General features: G+C 49.2%; 1 protein-coding gene and 1 long non-coding RNA gene across 5 annotated transcripts in view; one reads left to right on the plus strand and one right to left on the minus strand.

Moving 5' to 3' along the window:
- The window catches only part of LOC138525663 (uncharacterized), a 446797-nt gene extending 441314 nt beyond the window's left edge, over positions 1-5483 (minus strand). For both annotated transcript variants that reach the window (XR_011283404.1, XR_011283401.1), the window contains exon 1: positions 5356-5483. This is a non-coding gene — a long non-coding RNA (uncharacterized lncRNA). The remainder of the gene's footprint in view (positions 1-5355) is intronic.
- Positions 4684-21672, plus strand: part of CBFA2T3 (CBFA2/RUNX1 partner transcriptional co-repressor 3) — a 164582-nt gene continuing 147593 nt past the window's right edge. The window contains exon 1 of one of the 3 annotated variants that reach the window (XM_069635707.1): positions 4684-4774. In XM_069635707.1, coding sequence (XP_069491808.1) covers positions 4729-4774 — 46 coding nt within the window. In that variant the 5' untranslated portion in view covers positions 4684-4728. Of the gene's footprint in view, positions 4775-5184; positions 6174-21672 lie in introns of those variants that run through there. The other 2 variants (XM_069635715.1, XM_069635723.1) reach the window with 2 other exon arrangements.

Below are 21672 nucleotides of genomic sequence, written 5' to 3' on the forward strand. Positions count from 1 at the left end.
AAATCACTAACACAGAGATATTGGGCAAATATATATTTTTTTAAACAGTGGTCATTCTTATGTTCACAAACTGCGCTTTGATTTTATGCAAAGCAGCCAGCAATCCACATTTGGGCTGTAACCCCTGCCCTTACTTAAAGGTAATTTATCTACAGAATTAGTTTATTGTTTCTATACTGAGTAAGAAAGTAATGTATGTGTAGACAATTATTAATTTACAAACGAGCCAGAGTGTGATGTATTCACATAGTGCATACGGGATTCAAACAAGACCACCCAAAAGCATGCTTAGTGACACAAAATACACATTTGCAGGGTCTCATTGTGTATTGTTTAAGGCAAAGAACCCTTGCCTAAGCTTCTTGCCCAATGTAGGTCACACCCACCACTCTTTAAGCCATGTAGTCCATGGCCATCTGTTAGGCCACGCCCTTTCGTTAGATCACCACCCCTCATCGATTTCGCATCCCACTTAAAACACAGAATAAAGGTGTCACCTCTTCCCACAAAAAAGGAACCCTGCACGTAAATATCCAGACATTAAGGAGGAAGGCATGGATGAATCTAGGCTGTGAGGAAGGCAGCACTTTTAATGGGCTGGGGCTAGCCGGGGCAGAGCACTGGCAGTCTCCAAAAAGGGCTTCAAAGCCGGGGTCCTGCCGGGGCTCACCCCATTCTAGCCCCAGCAACGCTGATCCCTCAGGCAGCCCGTTTAACCTAGCAGCGCTGCGCGGTTAAAGGACTGCCTGCGCGTGTTAGCACTTCTGATTACAAAAAAGAAAAGGCATCACCTCTTCTTTTTTCTAATCTGAAATGCTGATACCTGCAGTCAGCCCTTTAACTGTGCAGCACTGCTTGGTTAAAGGGCTTCCTGTTGTGTGTTGGGCCTTTACTCAGAAACAAAAGGAGGGGCTCAGCAACCCAGCCCCCTTCTGTTTCTGAGTTAAGAGCCGGCATGCAGCAGGTGGTCCTTTCACTTAAGGAGCCGAGTGGTTAAAAGGTTGCCTGCAGGGGTCAGAAACACACACCCCCCCTCCACTCCCCTGGGCCTTCCGCAGGCAACCCTTTAACGGCTCAGCTCCTTGAATGAAAGGACCTCTGCTGTTTGAGGGACAAAAGGAGAGCTGAGGCGCACTGGTGTCAACTTCATCACAGGCTCAGAGCCAGTAAAGTTAATAATGCCAGTGCGCCCAGCTCTCCTGCTCTTAACACCACCCTTAGGCGAGAGGGGGCTCTCGTAGAGGGCATGGCCGAAGTACACGCATACTTAGCCTACGCCCCTTAACGAGAGTCCCCCTCAATTTAATATTCCACTTAATGCACTGAGGGAAGATTTCGAAATTTTTTACTGACGTGCTACACAAAATTTACAAAATACTGGAGCCGTTTCCTAAATCGAAAAACAAATACAACTGGAAGTAGAAAACCTGTCAGGGTGATGAATGGTGCCAAAGCTACTGTCAGGGTATGGATTGGGTGCATGCAGTGCTTTAAGTGGGCTGGGGCAGCCGGGGCCGGGCCCCGGCAGTCTCCAAAATGGGGGCTGAACCAGAGCCCTACCGGGGCCCCCAGTACCACCACAACATTGGTGGGACACATTATACCGCTGCAACCGCGACGGGAGGTGCGTCCCACCATTTTCGAGTCAGGCAGTGTGACTGACAGAAGTGTCAGGGCTGGCACTTCAGTCAGTCAGTGTAACTTCCTCCTGTGACCGCTCACACGAGGGGTCACCAGCAGTGGTCGAAGTGAGCGGGAGCGGTGCTGCTCTACTTTTTGTTATTACCTTTTACAGCTCCTATACTTTTATTTTAAAAAGAAACCGTTCCATAATGGTTTCGTTTTAAAATAAAAGTGTAGGAAGAAGTTGAAACCTTCACTTTGAGTGCAATGCACTGAACATTCCCTTAAAAAGCAGGTGCAAATGTGTGGGAGGAGTATTGGGTGTGGGAGGGGTCGTAGCAATGGGGTTTGTGGGGACTGGGTGCAGGCCAGCAGGGAACATAGTTCAACTACTTCTTTTCGTACACTTCGACCACTGGTCACCAGAGGTAGTTACTGTCTTTTGTTTCCCCCTCCCCAGGTCAACGAGGCATCTTTGACCCTCGACGAACCGGGGGACTCGGTGCCTTATTCCTGTGTTTAAAAAGATGTCTTGAAAAGTACACAATTCAAGCCATCTATATCTGTCGTCAAAGCTTCGGTAGAATGTTTAAAAAAAGATGGCTTGAAAAGTATGCACACCATAAGGCAAGCACACAAATATATATAAAGGTTATATATTTGTGTGCGTACTATGGTTTGTGTACTTTTCACGCCATCTTGAAGTACACAAACCATAGTTAGGCACGCAAACAAATATATAAATGTAAGCACTTATATATTTATGTGCGTACCTTACTAAGGTTTGTATACTTTTCAATAACCAAAAGGTGGGAGCCTCCTAAATCACTGGCACCTGGAGGTAAGGCCATATAGTCAAACAAAGCAACAAAGTGGTGCCAGGATAGTGAGAGCAACTGATAGAGCAGAGGCAGAGAGGTAATGAATCAAATCATAATTTTTATTTTATATTTGAATATAAAACACATCGTAGATCAGCTTTAATTAATTCATTTTATACAAAACATCCTAAAAATCAGGCATTCATGCATTCATTCCGCTAGTACAAATCCTAAAACATTTAATTATTTTAAGAATCTAGGAAAGTTCCAATTCATTTCCCTTAAATTGCTAAAAAATGTTCACACCAGACAAAATATCGACTATCGGTGCCTATATGTGTGAATCTTCGTTATCAAACAGGCTTCCCAGTTGGTAAATAGTTTCGACTTTGTAGATTGTAAATGTCTTCTTCAGGATGGGATGAACGTATAACAAAATTCTAAGAGCCAAGTATGGTTCAGAGTCCAATTTAAACTTCAGGTGAGTCTCCAGAACACTGGGGTACAGCACTAAGTTCAATTTCACAGTCCTGTTGAAATCCGCCTAATGTGCTAAGTTCCAAGGGAAAGGTTTAACAGCCCCTTCCACTAGGTGCCTTTTTCCATCGGCTTACATCCATCGCAGAACTACGACCAGCCGCCTCCGCGACCTGGTCGCCTCGGATTTTCGGAAATCGTCCTCGATCCTTGTTAGGTGCCGCGCACTTTATTGGAGACCGCGACCGCATATTGAACACGTTACTATCCCTTTCATATGCGGTATTGTTGTGCTCACACGAGGGGGGTGACGTATAAACAAGAAGACCAGACGCAGAGGTGGCTGGTCGTAGTTCCGCGACGGATGTAAGCCGATGCGAAAAAGGCACCTAGTGCAAGGGGCTGTTAAACCTTTCCCTTGGAATTTAGCACATTAGGCGGATTTCAACAGGACTGTGAAATTGAACTTAGTGCTGTACCCCAGTGTTCTGGAGACTCACCTGAAGTTTAAATTGGACTCTGAACCATACTTGGCTCTTAGAATTTTGTTATACGTTCATCCCATCCTGAAGAAGACATTTACAATCTACAAAGTCGAAACTATTTACCAACTGGGAAGCCTGTTTGATAACGAAGATTCACACATATAGGCACCGATAGTCGATATTTTGTCTGGAGTGAACATTTTTAGCAATTTAAGGGAAATTAATTGGAACTTTCCTAGATTCTTAAAATAATTAAATGTTTTAGGATTTGTACTAGCGGAATGAATGCATGAATGCCTGATTTTTAGGATGTTTTGTATAAAATGAATTAAAGCTGATCTACGATGTGTTTTATATTCAAATCTAAAATAAAAATTATGATTTGATTCATTACCTCTCTGCCTCTGCTCTATCAGTTGCTCTCGCTATCCTGGCACCACTTGTATACTTTTCAAGCCATCTTTTATAAGCATAGAAATACGTAACATATTTCTATGTTTATAAAATATGGCTTGCATAGTACACAAACCATAGTAAGGTACGCATACAAATATATAAATGCTTACAAGCATTTATATATTTGCGTACCTTACTATGGTTTGTGTACTTTTTAGGCCACAGCCCCAAATGCCCCCTCCCCCCACTACATTTCTTACCCCACTTAAAGCCCTGGGTGCATGGGCAAAGTGCAGCAACATTTATCTGAGATATTTACCAACCCTAGGAAACGCCTTTGATTGGTTGTTCCATGGTGAGGGGTCAGGTGACCGCTTCCCTCCTCATGGTTTCCCTGACTGCGAACCCTGGATTTCACACTGAATTCCTGCAGATTTCCCTCATTCTTGGACAGTAGCCAAGCCTGGTGTGTGTATGGGGGGTGGGCTGGGCTGGGAGCGGTGGAGGGAGGGGGTGCGCGCCTTGCATCTGCTGGACGATGCGAACTGCTCCCAGCAGTGAGGCAGCGCCCCCTGCAGCCAGACATGTGTTAGTGCTCGCACAGAGTGAGCACGGTTTAATTGATCACCATTATCGCTACCACAGTCTGTCTGCGTGCACAGTATCGAACTAAAAATCCCGTTCACACGGTGGCAAGAATACACCGACCGAAGCGGCACAAGCAGGCGGACAACAAGCCTGGCTGCAGGAAGAGGGAACCCCCATCTCAGCGACCTGAGAGTTTGAAAATATTTAGGGAAACGTGTCATTCCATCAAACCTCCCTCCAATTGCCAAATGAGCCGTGCTGTGATTACCCTCCCAGCCCAGCTAACTGAAACTGCCATTGACTGAGAATGCCAGAAGGGGGCGCAGTCGGCAGTCCGAATGTGGGCCCCAAAGGGACGGGCGGATAATTATACCCCAAAGAGAGGTGAGAACAAATATGACTGCAGCTTCATAAGAAATGGCGGGGGTGTCTAGGCATCCGTCATTTGGGTGTTTGCATTGCTGTGCATGAGGGTGTCCAGCGTAGGACAGACTTCGAAACCTCATCGAGAGCGAGTGTGTGGGGGAGGGCACTGGGAGATACCGGTCACCGGGGAGTCCTGCAAATGAGGAAGGACGATCAGTGATTAAATAATCTTTAAGACCCCCACCCCTCTAAAAACAAAAATAGGGAGAGAGACGCGCCTTGGTAGGGGGGAGGCACAGGCATCGCTGCCAAGGAAGGGGTTGCTGCTAACTTGTCAGGCAGATTAGAGGCACAGTGTGGATTCGCAGAGCAGATGGCAGTTTAAAGAGACGGGGAGGGAGAGGGGGAGGGGGCTGGGAGAGAGGGAGCGAGCGAGAGGGAGCCAGTCGTCAGAGAAGCAGGAGACTGTCAGCATCTGACTAGGGGGAAGAGGGGAAGCAGGGGCGACGCGCAGACAAGAAGGAGGCAGGCAGCCCGTCGGCCCCACAGGCAGCCCTGCGACCCGAGAGGATGTCCACGACCCCCCGGGCTCTTCCTACCTCCAGTCCCCGCAGCAGGGAACGGGGGCCCGCCACGGACCTGCCGCAGTCCAGGGGAAGTGAGCGTCCCTGACAGCACTCGCAGGAGCACCAGAGCCTGCAGCCCGGGGAGGAGCGGGGTTCCCAGGCACCGGAGGCCACTCTTCGCCCGGGCTGACGGCACGCGGAAGCGCCGCCCGGGGTGACGGGAAGCGGGACCCCACGAGCACTTGCTCGCCTGCTTTTTCGGGGGATATTGAACTTTTGGGATTGTTCGTTCTTCTCCCCGGCTACCGGGCGGCCTGTGCCCCCCGATGGCACCCGGACTCTGAGCGCAGCCCCCTGGGCTGGGCGCTTGGGAAGACCGAGGGACCGAAGGATGCGGAACGAGGAGACGGCGGGACGCGTCCCCCGGGGGAGGAGGTGAAGAGGGACCCCGGAGGCTCGAGCGCGTCCAACCAAAGAGCCGGGCAGAGCACGCGCCCGGATATACACACCCCGCGCGCCTTCCTCCCTCCCTTCCTGCTGGGACCCAGACCCCGAAGCCGCGCGGCCCCGCTCCGCGGAGAAGGGGAGGCGCCGCGGAGGCAGCCCCCTCCCCCCTGGGACCGGCCGGGCTCGGGCCGCCGGACCATGGCAGAAGCCGGGGCTCGGGCCTCCCCAGCCTGACCTCATCTGACGCCACCCCCAGCTTTAACGCTCCCTGGACACACAGGCACCCCCCCCCACTGCTGGATCTGCCACTCTCGTGCTTGCAAACAACTTTTGGAATTCGTCAATTTTTTTTTTCCCTCGTAATTGTGTAAATTACCTCACAGCCACGTCTCGACCTCAGGACAGTAAGTCGCCGTTTAATTGCATTCTGATGCGATGCTCTCGCCTGTGTTTGAAAGTGTTTATTTTTTCGCATTGTTTATTTATTTATTTATTTATTTATTAGTTCATTACAAACTTTAAAAATATTTTGCATTATATACCCTCTAGGGGTTTTGCCAGGTTGGTGAAGAAACGTCCTCTGCTATTGCATGTTGTGTATGTGGGGGGCGGGGGTTATTTATGTATATAAACATACCTTGACTTTTCAATCCATATGGGGTGAGGGGGGCGAATGTCACAATGAACCCATGCCCACGGATTCAAAATGTTTGTAGATGTGTCAAAGCCAGGACCGTTATCCACACATAACGTGGTGCTTGCCCCTTCTTCATGCCCACGTCGGGTAAAGGCATCTCGGGAGACCCTCCTGCGGCTTGCTCAGGACATGTTTTCATTATATTGAATGGAGTGTGGCCACCGTGTCACGTGTTATCGTGGCAAAAAGCACGGGGGCTGGTGGGCAACAATGCTGCCCGGGGCACAGATGTAAGCAACGGTCCAGAAGTAGAAGGGGGCACGTCGGGAAAGATCACACATGACTTGCTCTGGCCAGGGCGTGAGAGCACTTGGAATGGCGCATGCCAGGGCCGGGTCGCCTTTTCTGCGAGGGTCCAGTGTTTTCGATGATTAGGCAAGGTGTTGGTGCAGTCACGGTTGTTGCAAAAAGACACCGAATGCAACACAAAAATCGGAATTTATATCACCGGAATCTGCTTTTCTTCATTTGAGGATCACACACACGGGTATTCGTGTTTCGCGGATACTCGTGTTTTCACCACTGCAAGGTGAGCAATGAGGGTGAGAAAGAACACACGACAAATGCTTCCTTGGGCATGGGTTCATTGTGACATTCGCCCCCCCTCTCCCCATCGCGAAATCCCAGCGTAGAATGACGGCACGAGCAACAAACACGTTTCCCGGAGAAATGACAACTTTTTGGTGTTGATAAATTCCAATCACATGCAATGCCTAAGAGTGGCATCCCCTAAAATGTTCAATAAGCGCGTGGACTGAAGGGCACACCCATGCCAGCATTGCCAATACGATTCGGCCCCAGAAATAAGCAATGCGGGTGCACAGGGGGAATAGACCCCACGCACAGCTTTACTATACCCTGCAAGGCCCCCACAACCCCGATTTCGTGTTTATGGAAATAATCTTTCAGCAATATTTCTCGCGGGCAGAGCTCGCCGGGAGAGGGGCGCTTGTCTGCATAGTAGGCATTGTAGCCATTCCATCTGCTGCGCTTTGGTTGTGGTTGCCCTCGTTGTCTCATTCAAGCCTCGCCGGCTGGGTTTGGATTTGAGAAGATGTGGTCTTGAAGTTAGCCTTGTATGGACTCACGCACTTTCGGACCCCGATGTATGTGTGAGCGTCAGTGCTCGGTATGCTATTCCTTACATTTGACAGGTTATCTAGCGCCTAGAAATAAAGGCTGTCCCGGCACAGCAACTCTTGCTTCATACGCTGTCCCTGTCAGAGTGGGCACACGCAGTCAGTGCTGCCACCTCCCGAGGGCCGGTGTGCACATTCGGCTGGTTTTTAGTGTCTGTTGTTGCTTTTTGGTGGTGCGTGTCCTGTGCATTGCGCACCTCGCCGTGTTAGGGATACTTGGGCGTTCAGCTGCAAACGGCCTGCAGCCGATGATGCGTGGCGTGTCACAATGCGTGCCGCTGTGATGTGACACTGCATCGAAGCACTTTGTCGAAAGGTGGCTGAGTGGTCCTTAGAAGGATTACAAGCCGCTCGCGATATGCCGGCACCCGTTGGGGCATTTCTGGAGCTGGTGTGAGTTTGCTCTTCGATCACTTGGGGAGACGGGAGGCATGGGAGCAGGAAAAGGGCACCGTACTGGGGTAACGGCACGAGGCGCCGGACAGTGCAACTTGGGCGGGTGCCTTCATAGGAGGCGTGGGGCGAATCTCCGATGACCGCTTCAATGCGCTGTCCGGCAGCTCGGCCACATCCGTGTCTGTGCACTCACGCTTGTGAACGGGCAGTGCCATGGTGGCATCTGTAATCACACCGGGGTGTTTGCAGCGTTATTGGGGCGCTTGCGTGATACCATTCCTTTTGTAACGGGAACACAACGGGGCCTTCAATTAAAACATTAAAGTGAGTGTGAGACAAAGGGTGCCGGGGCTCCGTTGGAATATCACAAAAGCCTCCCGTAGTGGTGGTCGGGCAACGCCCCGCCCCTCCCCCTGTGGCGTCCTTATTCCCTAAAAACCTGTAGTATTAGTCTAACGCCAGATGCTGTGGTGTCATGAAAACTGCTCGTGGTAATGTCATAAACGGGTGACCAACCATACAGCAAGCACAACCGTGCTTAATTTGTGGGGGTGTTTGCCAGGGCTCAGGCCTGGCACTTATGTTTGAGCCCAGGCACTCATTGTCTCAGACTCACTTTAATGATGAAGTGGTAGTGGATCCATCAACCACAATGAGCAGGGACGAGCTGTAGTGTAACCCCAAATATGACTACACTGTCGGAATCAGCTATGGTGGTGGCAGCAGTGGTGCCCACCCGCAGTCTGACAGGAGTGCTAGAAAATATTTGGGCACTGACACTTATTTTTTAACAAATTAAGCACTGCTTGGGGTCTTACAACACCTGATTCTCAGGGACGAGAATAGGAAGGATGTACTGTGGATTTTAATCCAGACATTGTGTTTCCTATAACTTTCTTTAATAAAAAACAATGTATATCTTGCGAAGAGTGTGCACTCCACCCGTCTCCCCAGGCTCGGGATTGGCTGGTGGAACTGTCTGTAAGCAGGCAGATGTGCGCCATTTTGACTTGGTGCACTGGCTGCAATAGTTCATCGGTGTGGTTCAGTGTGATGACTGAAGTTAAGTGTTGTCCATTTCGTGGCTCAATACACTGTGCTCACGCTGGTTCTTAACAATGTGGGCCAGTTTGATTGCTTAGTGCACTTTGTTTTGGTAGTTGTGATCAGTGTGGGCCAGCCTCGGGAGGATAGCTCGGGGGCAACGTGCTCGCCTTGGCAGCAAGGTGATGCGGATCCCCGTTTAGAAACCTCTGGGTATTAAGCATGTTATAAACAACCAATTAAAATAAATAAATAAAATGTGGTGGTTTAGTGCAGTGTGGCGTTTCAGTTGTCCCAATCTATTACATTCCACGGTTAGGGGTGGCTAGATTGTATGGCAGTGGTATACAAAGGGCATTCACATATTGGTTTTCGGGGGAGGTGTCCCTGGACGCGTGCTCTGCTGCTCAGGCTTAGTACACTGTGCTGCTGCTAGTTTTGCTCATTATCGCTGGGTACATGCGCCTTCTAATGCGCCATTTTCCACCCATGTTCCCAAAATCCCATCCACTACTCGGTTTGCGGCAAACATAAGACATGATGATTTGCACTGCTTTATGATTTCGGTTTCTTGTTGTAAAGTCACCGGAACATAACGGCGACACTTGGTGATGCCTCGATAGGCCGGCTAGTAGGGACTCTAGGACGGCCCTGTCTACCTCTGCGTATAACACATGCACCCCCGGAAACACCTGCCACCCCGGCACTGAGCGGCACTCGGCCGGGCGTCGGGAGCATGTGCAGCGTGCGTGGGTGCGCTGCAGCTGTCAGCCTCTGCAGTGGTCCCTCTCCGAGCCCCCGAGGGCTGCTGTCAGCGGAGGAGGAATCCGGGAGCCTCTTGCATCTATCCTCCCACGCGGGGCGCTGCTGCCTGCCTGGGTGGGTGCGAGGGGCGTGTTTACATGCGCGCTCCTTGCGCCTTCCGCGCACTCTGCGCCTCTTCCCACGCCCTCTGACCTTAGGTGGCATTGCAATTACGGATCGTGCACAGGTCTTGCATGTTGGCCTTTTCGGTGTATTATCTTTTTTTTTTTTTTTTTTTTAAATATGCAAATACTTGTTTATTAAATCATTCAATGAGTATGTGTGCGTAGTTCACAGAGTACAAAAGAGGCACTAGAGACAGTGACAACAATACCAAGAGGCAGAGAGAATGCTGACAAACAAGGAAATCTGGACAAACAATACAACAAAAAGCAAGGCGAAGCCTGAAAGGAAATAGCTGTCCCCTGTTGTGTAGGAATGGCTGTCCCACGGTTTTTATACACTTTTCGGTGTATTATCAGGGAAAGTAGCAAGACTCCCTCTGATATCATAAAGGCCATGTGTCGCCACGGGCACAGGCCTAGGAGATCCTTTCTTTAAACAGCATACTCCATTGTTTTTGTGTCTTTCATTGATGCACGCGAGGGCTACACAATCACTGCCTCCCTTAAAATAAGAACAGTGCCATTAGAGAGGGCCAATTCGTTAATGTTTTATAACGCGCTATACCGCAGCCCAGTCTCTGAGCAAGGACCGGGATTTCAATCTGTGTTGCTCTGCTTTGCCTTCCTTCCAAGACAAATGCGTGGCACCTGAACTATCCTCCCGTCCCCACCAAGGCGCTGCGAAGCAGTTTCATGACTACACATCGAGGCGCTGTACAAAGCATTAGAAGTAATGATGAAAGTTATGCGAGACAGAAGCATTTACAGCGATGGGCCTGATGGCTATGGAAGAAGTGGGATATAATGGCAGAGTCGTTTAAAGGGCTCGCAGCCTCAGGGTGAGATTTTTACATGGAGAAAAATGAGCTCCTTAGTTGGAGCTGTCATCCAGGAGAAACTCTTCGCTTTAAAGGATGGCCTCATGCTTGATGTAAATTGCCTTTCATTTGCAGGTCAGCCCCACGGATCACGGGCCAGTAAGTCTCTAGGATGCAATGAACTAGGACTGAAAAGAGGACACTGCTGGTCCTCACTGGGATGCAGTGACATTCGTGTCTTGCACCAGGTAACTTCCAGGCTGCAGTGGTCTTGTTGGAGTGGGCATGGTCGCTCTAGGAGATGAGTGGTTGTCTCTCACTTCCCTCGTTAACCACATTTTGGGGAGCCCAAGGTCCCCTTGCACAACAGGGCTCTTTCCAAAGTTCCCCGACACCCCTGCTCCCTCCATCATTCCTGGCTGTTATCCACCCTGTATTCACAAACTTGCACCAAACAGGCATATGATACATTTGGGTGGCTCTGAGGTTTGTGGGCATTCCTTGGGAAGATGGGTCAATGAGGAGGGGATTATGTGGCAATTGAGGGGCTCCTTTCAAACCTCCATGGCAATTCCTGTCAGTGACTGGCACCAAAATATTCCACCAAACTTTCCAAGAACATCGCTTGTTGGTGCGACAATCTCCATTCAGCAGATTTTCAGACCGCACAAGTGATGTCCTTTCCAAATCGACCCATCGGCACGCAGCTGCCAGAACCAATTCTTTTAACCAAAAGATCGTGTCACGTGAGAATAATGGTAGCATAATGCCTCAATAGTGCCAATATCTGCCAGTGAAAGGTTGTGGCAACCTCTGGCTTCCACTCTTCCAAGGGATCCACATCACCGATCAAAAGGAGGCAAGCACCCTATATGTGCCCTATAAACCTATCTCACTGGGTGGTGAACGCTGCTCCGGTGCCGCGGCTAGCACCTTTTGGGACAGGCCGCTCAGTGGAAGGTTTTCTGTGAATATAGACGGAGAATGGACTGTCAATAGGGATCATGAGTAAATGATAATACACCATTGTGAATATCTGTATAGCTATCTGCTATCCATCTCTTTATTCATGTCTATCTTCCCACCTATCCATCCTGCTTTAAATGGCATCAAAGACCGAGCACCGATTCACAGCGTCTTTCAATGGGATTTCCCATTGAAAATCGTTTTTGTGAGTGAGGCCCATCGAGTGAGTCTAATCGCAGTTATTGCCCAAATACAATAGCACTTAATTGAGCAAACTCTGATAGGTCTTATGGAAGTGTGTGGACTAGATTTTATTTTGAAATGACGACGTGAAACAGGCCTGCCAGTGAGACACCTGTGTAGAGTTTGGCTTCTTTCAAGAAATGCGCATGTGCAGTCAGCCTGAACTGGAGGTAGCAAGTCTTGGCCACTACTTGAGGATGAGTATATGGGGGTCAGGAGTGGGCCCTGTGATCGCACGTGTCGTATGCCAGTCCAGCATGTAGTGAATGGAAGTATTAATGTCATGCTGGCTCTGTTAATTGTACTGAGATATAATCAAAGCCCCAGTATACAGACTTCTGCAGTGGCAGCACGCCCCCTAGGGACGGTCTGGTGGCATTATAACCCATCCCCTTTACTTTTGTGACGCTATAACGCCACCTTTTTTCACACAATGACATCATACTTCTACAACTAATATCTTTGGGACTCTTCCTTCTTCTGTTAGTGTCCTAGTATGCAGCCTTCCAGCACCCCCCCCCACCCTCATGGTGACGCTTCCTTGAGTCACATCACAATTCTCTCTCCCACGTAGGCGGCCTGAAACTCCACACCCTCTCCTTTTTGCCTTTCTCTCCCTCTCCATCCCCCTCTTCCCCTCCCTGCTATCTCTCTTGCTCTCCCCCTTTCACTTTTTTCTCTCGGCCTCCCATCTCTGTCCGCCCTGCCTCGCTCACTCACTCTCTCACACACAGACATACACCCTCTCTCTCGCTAGCAGTCTCACCATTTCCTCTCGCTCTTGCCCTCTGCCCCACCCAATTCTCTCTCACCATCCCTGTCCCTCCTTGTATGCCCCTCCCTCACCATTTTTGCCCCTCCTCCCCTCCCCCCTCTCTCTCCATTGACGGCCGGCCCAGCTCTCACTTTATAATTATAAATATTAATTTCTAACGCGTTTAATACCAGGAGTGATTTCTAAGCGCTGGATCCTGATTCGAACCTATCTATCTATCCTTCCACCTCGTTACAGCCTCTTTCTGCCTTCAGTGAGTCGAGTCCATCTTCCCTGTTGGGTCATCGTCTCGTTCCCTCTGCGTTGAGGTTTGCAGGAGTTTTTTCTGTGCTGTTGGCAGAACTTGACAAAGCTGTCACTCTCAGCTCACGGTAGGCGGGCCGAAACTCTCAGTCCTCCATTCCCCTTTGGGCTCCCAGAGGCCAAACATATCGCCTATCTGAATAATCATCTCTCTGTTTTGCATGACTGGTCACGACAAAAGTGTGTTGGGGTTCAGGGTTTCCTCGACTACCTTGACTTCTTCATGGGATTTGCCCAGACACCCCACATTTAGATTCCGCCGGATAAAGTGGCCCTTTTATACTTGATTAATAACTTGTTTTTTGGAAAGATCCAATTCAATAATTGTTGCTGTTTATAAGCATAACAATTACTATTCATATTATTTTCATGTGAAAAACCTAAACAACAACCATATCCTGACAAACATTGTCACCTTTCATTAATTTGAAAACATCTAATACAAATGTAGTAAGAGCGAGTGATAAAGCGGCCTGACTACTCATAATACAGCATTTTTGGTGGTGTTCTGAATATTTTTAATGTGAACTTTTGAGGGATGTGTAGCGCTTAACTCTCTTGTGGATCCTTTATGCGCTGTTTCTACTATGAGTGTTCCCATGGTGCTATCAATAGCAGCCCTGGCACCTTGCCGGGACAGAGCTTGGGCGGCCTGGGGGCAGGCCATCGAATGGGTGGCCCAGGTAAGTAAGGGGGTGGATATCTGGGCGCTGAGCGGCATGACGACATCATGCGGGAGCATGGAACCAGGGGGTAGCGGGCAGGGTATAAGGAGAGGAAGTAAGCAGTGCTCTTATAAGGCTCTATAAGGATAAGTCAGGAAGTGATGGAGTGTAACATGCAAGCAATATATCTTTATTTCCCTTTTCTTTCTGGTATGATAGGCCGCACACTATCATGGAAATTGGGGAAAGAGTTTCTGCTTAGGTTTCTGAGCAAGGGACAGGCAAATGGTGTGCTCTCTTCTACAAACCCAGACAAAATGCCGTGGGCAGATGTAGTTCTGGAATGATGCCAGTGAGTCTGGGGGCGCCTCTGAAAGGCGGTCCAGCTCCGAATAGGGCAGAAGTCTGAGTCACTGCTATCACATCTACAACAGTGAGTGTCTGAAGAGGGGCAGAGGAGCCCATGGCCCCTCTCCTCTGAACTTCTGCTGTAGACTCCTAGCAACAGACCACTGGGTCTGAAATGGTTTCTATAGCCCTTGCTGTGTCTTGTAGGGCTGCAGAGTGCAGTCATTCGCGTTTGCCATCTCTCCCGCTCAATATTACTCTACCATATTACACATTACACTTATGATTTGGAGGCGCAGTGGCAAGTGGTGGAGACCACCATAGAAACTTTTGACAGCGTGGTCTGTTTGGTGCTGGTGAGGGCCAAGATGCTTTTTACACACATCAGGCCGTTTTTAGTTTTGGCTGTTGGGCAGTGCTGAACCACCCCTATAACCTTAAGCTATTGTTATTGGAGTACAGATAGAAAGGAGAATGGATGGGCGCACAGCCTGCCTGTGGTGTTTGGTTGGTTTCCCAGCTATTGATGGACCATGGCTGTGTTATTGCATATGGTCATTCTTGCCCACTTCCTGCCACCCCCTGCCCAAAATAGACCATCCTGGGATCTCTTTGCAGTAGCTCTTTCGTGCAGTAACATCAAACGGTGCTGTATAGGGCCTGCCGATGTTATTTATAAGTCGTCTCCTAAGAGTTATTGCTTCATTGCTGCTGTAAACTAGGTCCTGGTGTAAAAAAAGGTGTTGCCAAGCTTTCCTTAACCCATTTGATTTATAAGCAATACGTGCCTCCTCGCATCTGTTCCTTGCACTGAAGTCCTGTTAAAAGCAATCATTGTCAAAGTCAGCCGTTTTCAATCATGTATAGATGGGCATTAGGCATTTTCCAGGTGCTGACGTGGTATGACCAGGTGCTCGCATCATTTTCTAGTTTTTACCATCTCCTTGCCAGTAGTACCTGTATGGCACTGGATGGCAAATGCCGATCCCATGACTACACAAAAGCCAACATCATTGCATTGCCAATGCTTGTTCAAGAGTATTGCTGTGCTGCTGAGGGGTGGGCACGAAAATACCAGGTTCCAAGAAGAAACTCCAGTTATCTGCAAAATGCAGGTGGCCTCCCTACATCCTCCTTGCCACTTTTCCGATCGAGACGTAACCCGCATCCCAGCGCCCTCTCATTTCACAGCACCAGCCCCAGTTCTCCGAAAGACATGGATACACGTTATTTTGGTGTTTTGTATCATCAGGGGACCTGTGGCTGGAGCGATCTCGAATGCCAGTCATCTTTGTAACCGGTTATCTCAGGAGTGCCTGTGACTACATGGAGACACTGCAGGTATAGAGAGGAGTCTATAGAGCATGTGGTGGTATTGGCAAGTGGCATATATAAGGACGGCTGGTATGTAGATGCTGGGTGTGTAGAGGCGGATGCATTCATAGTGTTGGTGCCTTGAGACAAGTGTGGCCTGTGCCCTGTTACTATTGTTCTTATTGACACTGTATTTAATGAAACACTAAGCAAGTTTTGTGTCCGACTGCCTACCCTCGCCCGCATATATCTGTAATATGTTCCCCTGCGCCTCCCAGGGGCATGAAGCGAGGGCTTGTGTTTGGTGACTGGGAGGCCATTGATGCCCACGGCCAGCTGGGCATTGTTCTCCCACGAAGCAGCCCGGAATGAGGCGGGTCCAGGACTCTTCATCTGTGGCACACAGCGTGGCATTGTGAAGCTATCCGAGCAGGTGCTCTGCAGCTGAGACACTGCTGCTGGCACCGCAGGGATGGATGATGCCCCCCCCACATCTCCGATCCACAATCTGTGAGCCATCCTCGGTGCCCACTTGCCAGCAAGTGAGGGAGCAATCCCTTATCCAACCGCGGGCTTCTTTAAAAGGAGGTGATTAATGCATGTATGTGTTCGGTTGTAGCACAAACCTGTCTGGGGAGAAAATACACTCTGTACAACAAGGGAATACGGTGATAGGATTCAGTCCTATCGCCGCAATTATAAGGATGGACAGGATGGAGGACCAGGCAGAATGCTGTGCTATAGCCTCGGTGCGCAGTAGGCTATGGCTCGCTGCCTGGCCTTTTTATCGGTGCACAGTAGGTGAAGGCTGGCTACCTGGTCTTTTCCTTGGGGCCAGTCTGATGTCAGGCAGAATATTGTGCTATATTCTCGGTGCGTAGTAGAAGGCTTGCTGCCTGGTCTTTTCCCTGGCACCAGTCTGATGTCAGACAGAATGCTGTGCTATATTCTCGGTGCATAGTAGAAGGCTTGCTGCCTGGTCTTTTCCCTGGCACCAGCCTGAAGTAAGGCAGATTATTGTGCTATATTCTCAGTGCGCAGTAGGCAAATACTCGCTGCCTGGTCTTTTCCTTGGGGCCAGTCTGAAGTCAGGCAGAATGTTGTGCTATATCCTCGTGCGCAGTAGGCGAAGGCTTGTTGCCTGGTCATTTCCCTGGCACCAGTCTGATGTCAGACAGAATGCTGTGCTATATTCTCGGTGCATAGTAGAAGGCTTGTTGCCTGGTCTTTTCCCTGGCACCAGCCTGAAGTAAGGCAGATTATTGTGCTATATTCTCGGTGCGTATTTAGGAGAAGACTCGCTGCCTGGTCTTTTCCTTGGGGCCAGTCCGAAGTCAGGCAGAATGCTGTGCTATATCCTCGTGGCAGTAGGCAAAGGCTCGCTGCCTGGTCTTGTCCTTTTTGCAGTTCGTGGTCTGCGATTTGGCGTTGTCTATTTTCCTGCTGTTGCGTTGCTCTCCAGAGATAAGTTTGTCTGAGAGGTAATGGGGGGCCTTGGTGTTTGGTACCTTGGACGTCGTGCAGGCCTGGGGGGACAGCCAGGACAGCTCCCCCAGGGTCGGCGGCAACTGGATGTACTTTCTGTCCTTTGATGAGATGGAATGCTGCAAGAACGGAGGAAGGGTTTCTGTTATTCCTTTTACCCTGTGTCTTTTCTGTCCCTTATGCCCCCACATCTCCTACCAAACCCCAATTTACCCCTCTGTTTTCTATCCTTATCTTGTATATATGTAAAACATTAAGTATAGCACAATAAACAAATGAAAACGTAAATAAAACTGACATGACACTGCTAAAGTGTTGTGGAAGCAGTTCCAGGGAAGCGTACATAACTATAGCACACCCATAATGCAAATAGGACATTTAAAATGCACAGGGGCACCTGTCATTCACGCAGCACACACTTGCAAGCAGCACAGCTATCACACACACAAAGCACAAGTGATAAACACATACCGCTTCTGTGGTGCGTATAGCACAGCCCGTTATCACGCAAGCCCCAAGTGACTGAGAAAGGTGAGCACCCTGGGAAGCTTGGACGCTCATGCAAAGGAGAAAAGCTTCCCAGGAAGACCAGGGTATTGGGTTGGCGATACAGAGCAGCGCCGCCGACCCCAGCGCAGTGTGGCTCCCAGGGCACATGGTGTCCCAAGGGCCAAGGCCCGCATGTCTCGGCTGATATGCAGTCAGAGCGCATGCTAGCTGCCACCCGCTCATTATTCGCTGTCAGGTCGGTATTCTAGTCCAGCAGCCACGCCGACCCACCCGGTGCTGCTGCCTAATGAAACGGGCCAAGCAGATGGCTGCGGGCAACCGCGTGGAAGCCGCAACAGCTTGTGAAAATCCTGGAATTTAATAAAGCGGCGGTGCAGGCTACTAGTGGCCCCCAACCATATATGCAAAGAGGGGATGGCCAGAGATGAACCTGTGCCTTGGGAGACGGGCACTTGGGGTTTTTACTCTTGTACTTTTGTGGCATATTCACTGATGTCTGAGTTTTTTCTAAGGGCTTTGAGGACTAGCTAAGGGATTTCTAGTCTGGTCACAGCAAACATCTTGTACATCCCTTTAATGTGTCAACTTTGTTACACCTGCCGCCCCCCCACCTCCACCCGCTCAGATATTTCAAGTGTGTGAACGCTTCAAATGTCTGCCCACTTTTCTTTCCGAGCTCTCTGAAGCTCTTGAGATGTTCAAGGATTTTACAGAACTTGATGAGGAGGGCGGCCTTCATGCTCTCATAAACTGGCCTTTCCTCTGGAGTTAAGTGAAGAATTGCATCAGTCCTTGGTGTCGGTAAGCAACTCACCAGGGCTGCACCCCACAGTATCTCTTCCATCTCGTGTAGCTGAAAAGCAAGCTTGCGCGCTTCAAGCCAGTAAAAAATATCCTTCCTCATCTCATAAGCCTGCACTAAATCTTTGGGTATGTGGCGCCGGGGTGTGAGACGCTACTGCTGCTTTTTGCTAGTGCTGGTTCTGCTGGCCTCCTCGTTGAGTGCCAGTCTGCGCAGTTCTATGGCGGCCCTGCCCTGTCCCTTGCTATTGTGGCCTTGTCCCGCTGTTTTTGTTCCTCTAGCGCTAGTGTTCGCTCCTCCAACAAGAGTTTTCTAGCCACTACATCATTAACAGCTGGGACAATTACTGGGCCACCTAGAGACTGTGTCGAGGCCTGGGACCTGTGGGATGCTGCACTAGCCCGTGACCTCCGTGACACTCTAGAGTGTGGAGAAACCACACTTGACCCCCAGCAGGACGGTTGGTGAGAAACATTGCTCATGCTGTCTCGTCGTCTTGCACTACCCCTCCCAGAAAGTCATCTTCATTCGGGCCCACAGGATTTAACCCGTCCCCTGGGGTCTCCTCCCCAAACGCCCTCACTTCTACCCAAGTTTGGAGGCTGGTCAGCAACTCAGGTTTATTAACCTTAGTGCTGTGGGGAAGTCCCCTCTATTGACATAGGTGGCACATAGAGACTTTCACAGTCTCTATGTCAGGATCTATGACTATTACAAATTACTGAGCAGTGTTCTAAACGTAGTGTGCCACAGTACTTTTATGGTTGCATGGCTAAACTGTGCACAAGGCTCCAACTAGATCCCACCAATGTGACAAATCAATGTCGGGCACCGGTGGTCCAGGGATAAATATCGGTTTGTAAACCAACAATCAGCCCCACACCTCTAGTACACCAGAAGGGTTGATTGGAAACACAAGTCAATTATAAACCTTCTTGTCCAATTTTGGTCACGTGGACATAAAGGTGGGCTTATCGCTGAAAGGTTGTGGCTAGTTGGTTAGTTACAATACAGCAAAAATACCATTATTACACAATGATAAAAGGGACTGTCCAGTCAAGGTTGTATAAAAATGTCGACTTTATTGTTATCACAACAGACAGTTCTAGCACACTACCAAATAAACCGCCCCCTCGCTCCCCCCCTGTAAAAGGAATGCAGGGGACCGACAGTTTCAAAGAAGGAAGGGGATGCACTCTGGATACTGACAGGAGAGTAGTCAGTATAGTAATTAATCACAATAGTTTCAACACAAAGGGAGCAACGGGTCATAAAATGTCACTAGGGGCCTTCAGAGAAGGACCAAGGGGACAGACCCACAATGTACCTTGTGCTGTAGATATTCTTGGTGTTTGACAGGGTTGAGTTGGTTTCAGGGCGCTTTGCAGCTTCTGTGACAGAGTTGAAGACAGGAGACAGCTGCAGGCATCAGGCGGCAGGCCATTCGGCAAGCAAAGCTGGATGGCTGCTGCTGGCCTACACGGCGGCTCTGGGTCAGGAATCGTTGTCTCAATGCTGGTCTGCGTTTCTGAAGCACTGGTTGAGGCGTCTCGGTGGCTTTAGCGATGAATCTAAGTGATTTTACTGAACCCAAAGGTTCGACTTTCCAAAAGTTTGACTTTTTTAAATATTTTTTTTTAATTTCCCGCAAATATATATGTGGGGGGAGATTCCCTCCACTGCCCCCCCACCTTACACCTATATATTCTTTATATACTTTACCTATACTCGTACTTTCTGAATGGGGTCCCCCTGCAGGGATGACTACTGTGATACAAGCAGTCGCAGACATGACATTTCACTGTCCATTGATGCTAAGGGTGGGAGCTGGCTTCAGGTTGACCCAGTGCATATCAAGGTTGTTGGGGTTTGCTGTATCCTTTGTTGACCTCTGCAGCCAGACCCATGTGGGCCTGGTTGAAGTACTCTCTATTTGTATGTTAATTGCTGCCACCATCTGCAGGGTGCACAAAAGGGCTGGGTGGTTCCATGGAGCCTTTGTTGGTTAATTAGGCTGGCCACGGCAGGAGGAAGGTTTGGCCCTCCCCCTTCTGAGATGCATTGTGTACTCCACCTGTCAGATCCGTACTAAAAATGACAGGGGGACTGCGCCTGTAGGCTGTGTACACCCAGTCTATGTATATGTCATGCGGTGAGCCTGGGAAAATGTGTGCGGATTAGCCCCACACATTTTCCAGAGATTGTTCAACCATCATTCAATTATACGTTTAAAAAGAAAAGCCCAGGTGAGTGCACACCCACCATGCAGATGGTCAAATTCCTTACACGTGCCCCTCTTTTCACCACCAGCAGTGTTAATTGGTGGTGGGCCTGGGGGAAAATGGCTTTTTAGGACCAGAAATGCTCCAATGCTTACTTTTCCAGCCCATACGTTGGTCTTTCATAATGAGCCTAGTCTCAGGTGGCCTCTTAAGCGTACAAACTGTAAGAGCCTTGTTGCCCTAGGTGGAGAGTGCACTTGCAGCATTGCAGCCATCATTCTTTCAGGCTAAACTGCTGGTAATGATTGAAGGATATTTGTTGACGAGGTGTACATACTGGTGGGCTGCATCAGAAAACTGGTCACTTTTGTCTCTGAATAATTAAAATCCAACTCTGGCCAGGGGACCTTCCAAAGCTCCTCCAGATGTGTGCACTTGAGAGGCTGTTTATCCAGGTGAACTTGTCCACATGAGTGAGTCTAGCCAGATTCTGACCAAAATAGAAAATCAGATTCAACTAAAAGAGTGTGGAACAAACACATGGAGGATGTAGGGCAGGCAGGAGTCATGGAGGCAAGTTAATCAGTGGGAATGACCCCAACGGAGTAGGAATCCTGAGAGCCACTCGACTCGCATGCTGTAAACTCGTTCATGAGACAGCCGGCGAGTAAAGCATTTAGCATGTCACGGAAGGCTGGCGGTGGTGGAATGGCCTATGGGGAACTCTGGAGATTTCCCAGTAGGCCTCGGCAACCTGGGCCTTTTATGTGCGGTAACCTATTTTCTTTCCAAATGTTCTCATAGGAAAAGGGTTGGGCTTGCTGAAAAAATATGGGGCCACTTTGAAAACTATTTCCAGGGCCTCTTTAGGGTCCCAGACCACCCCTGAAGGATGGGATCCCAAGATGCATAGGTGTGAATTATGTAAATGAAAGTCAGAACGGCGAGTCCCCCATGCTCCTTGATCTTTGTGATCAGATATCAAAATCTATATCATGTAAAGCTGATGACAACCCTTTTCGATAAGGGGTTGTGTGACTTCTGCCAACATCAGACTGAGTATAAATAAGAATAGAAATAACCCCTCAAAAATTGTATTTGTCTGTGCGTAATCCTTGTTGGATAGATGTATTTAAGTCTCGGATTCTTTATTTACATTGCTGTTCTCCAAATTTAGGATTTATTTTTAATACTGCGCTTCTGTGATGTCTCCTGTTAATAAACTCTGTTCGGGTGGGGTTTTTTTT

This window comes from Ambystoma mexicanum, chromosome 1q (assembly GCF_040938575.1).
Source record: "Ambystoma mexicanum isolate Mex_15411 chromosome 1q, UKY_AmexF1_1, whole genome shotgun sequence".
In the NCBI taxonomy this organism is placed as follows: Eukaryota; Metazoa; Chordata; class Amphibia; order Caudata; family Ambystomatidae; genus Ambystoma; species Ambystoma mexicanum.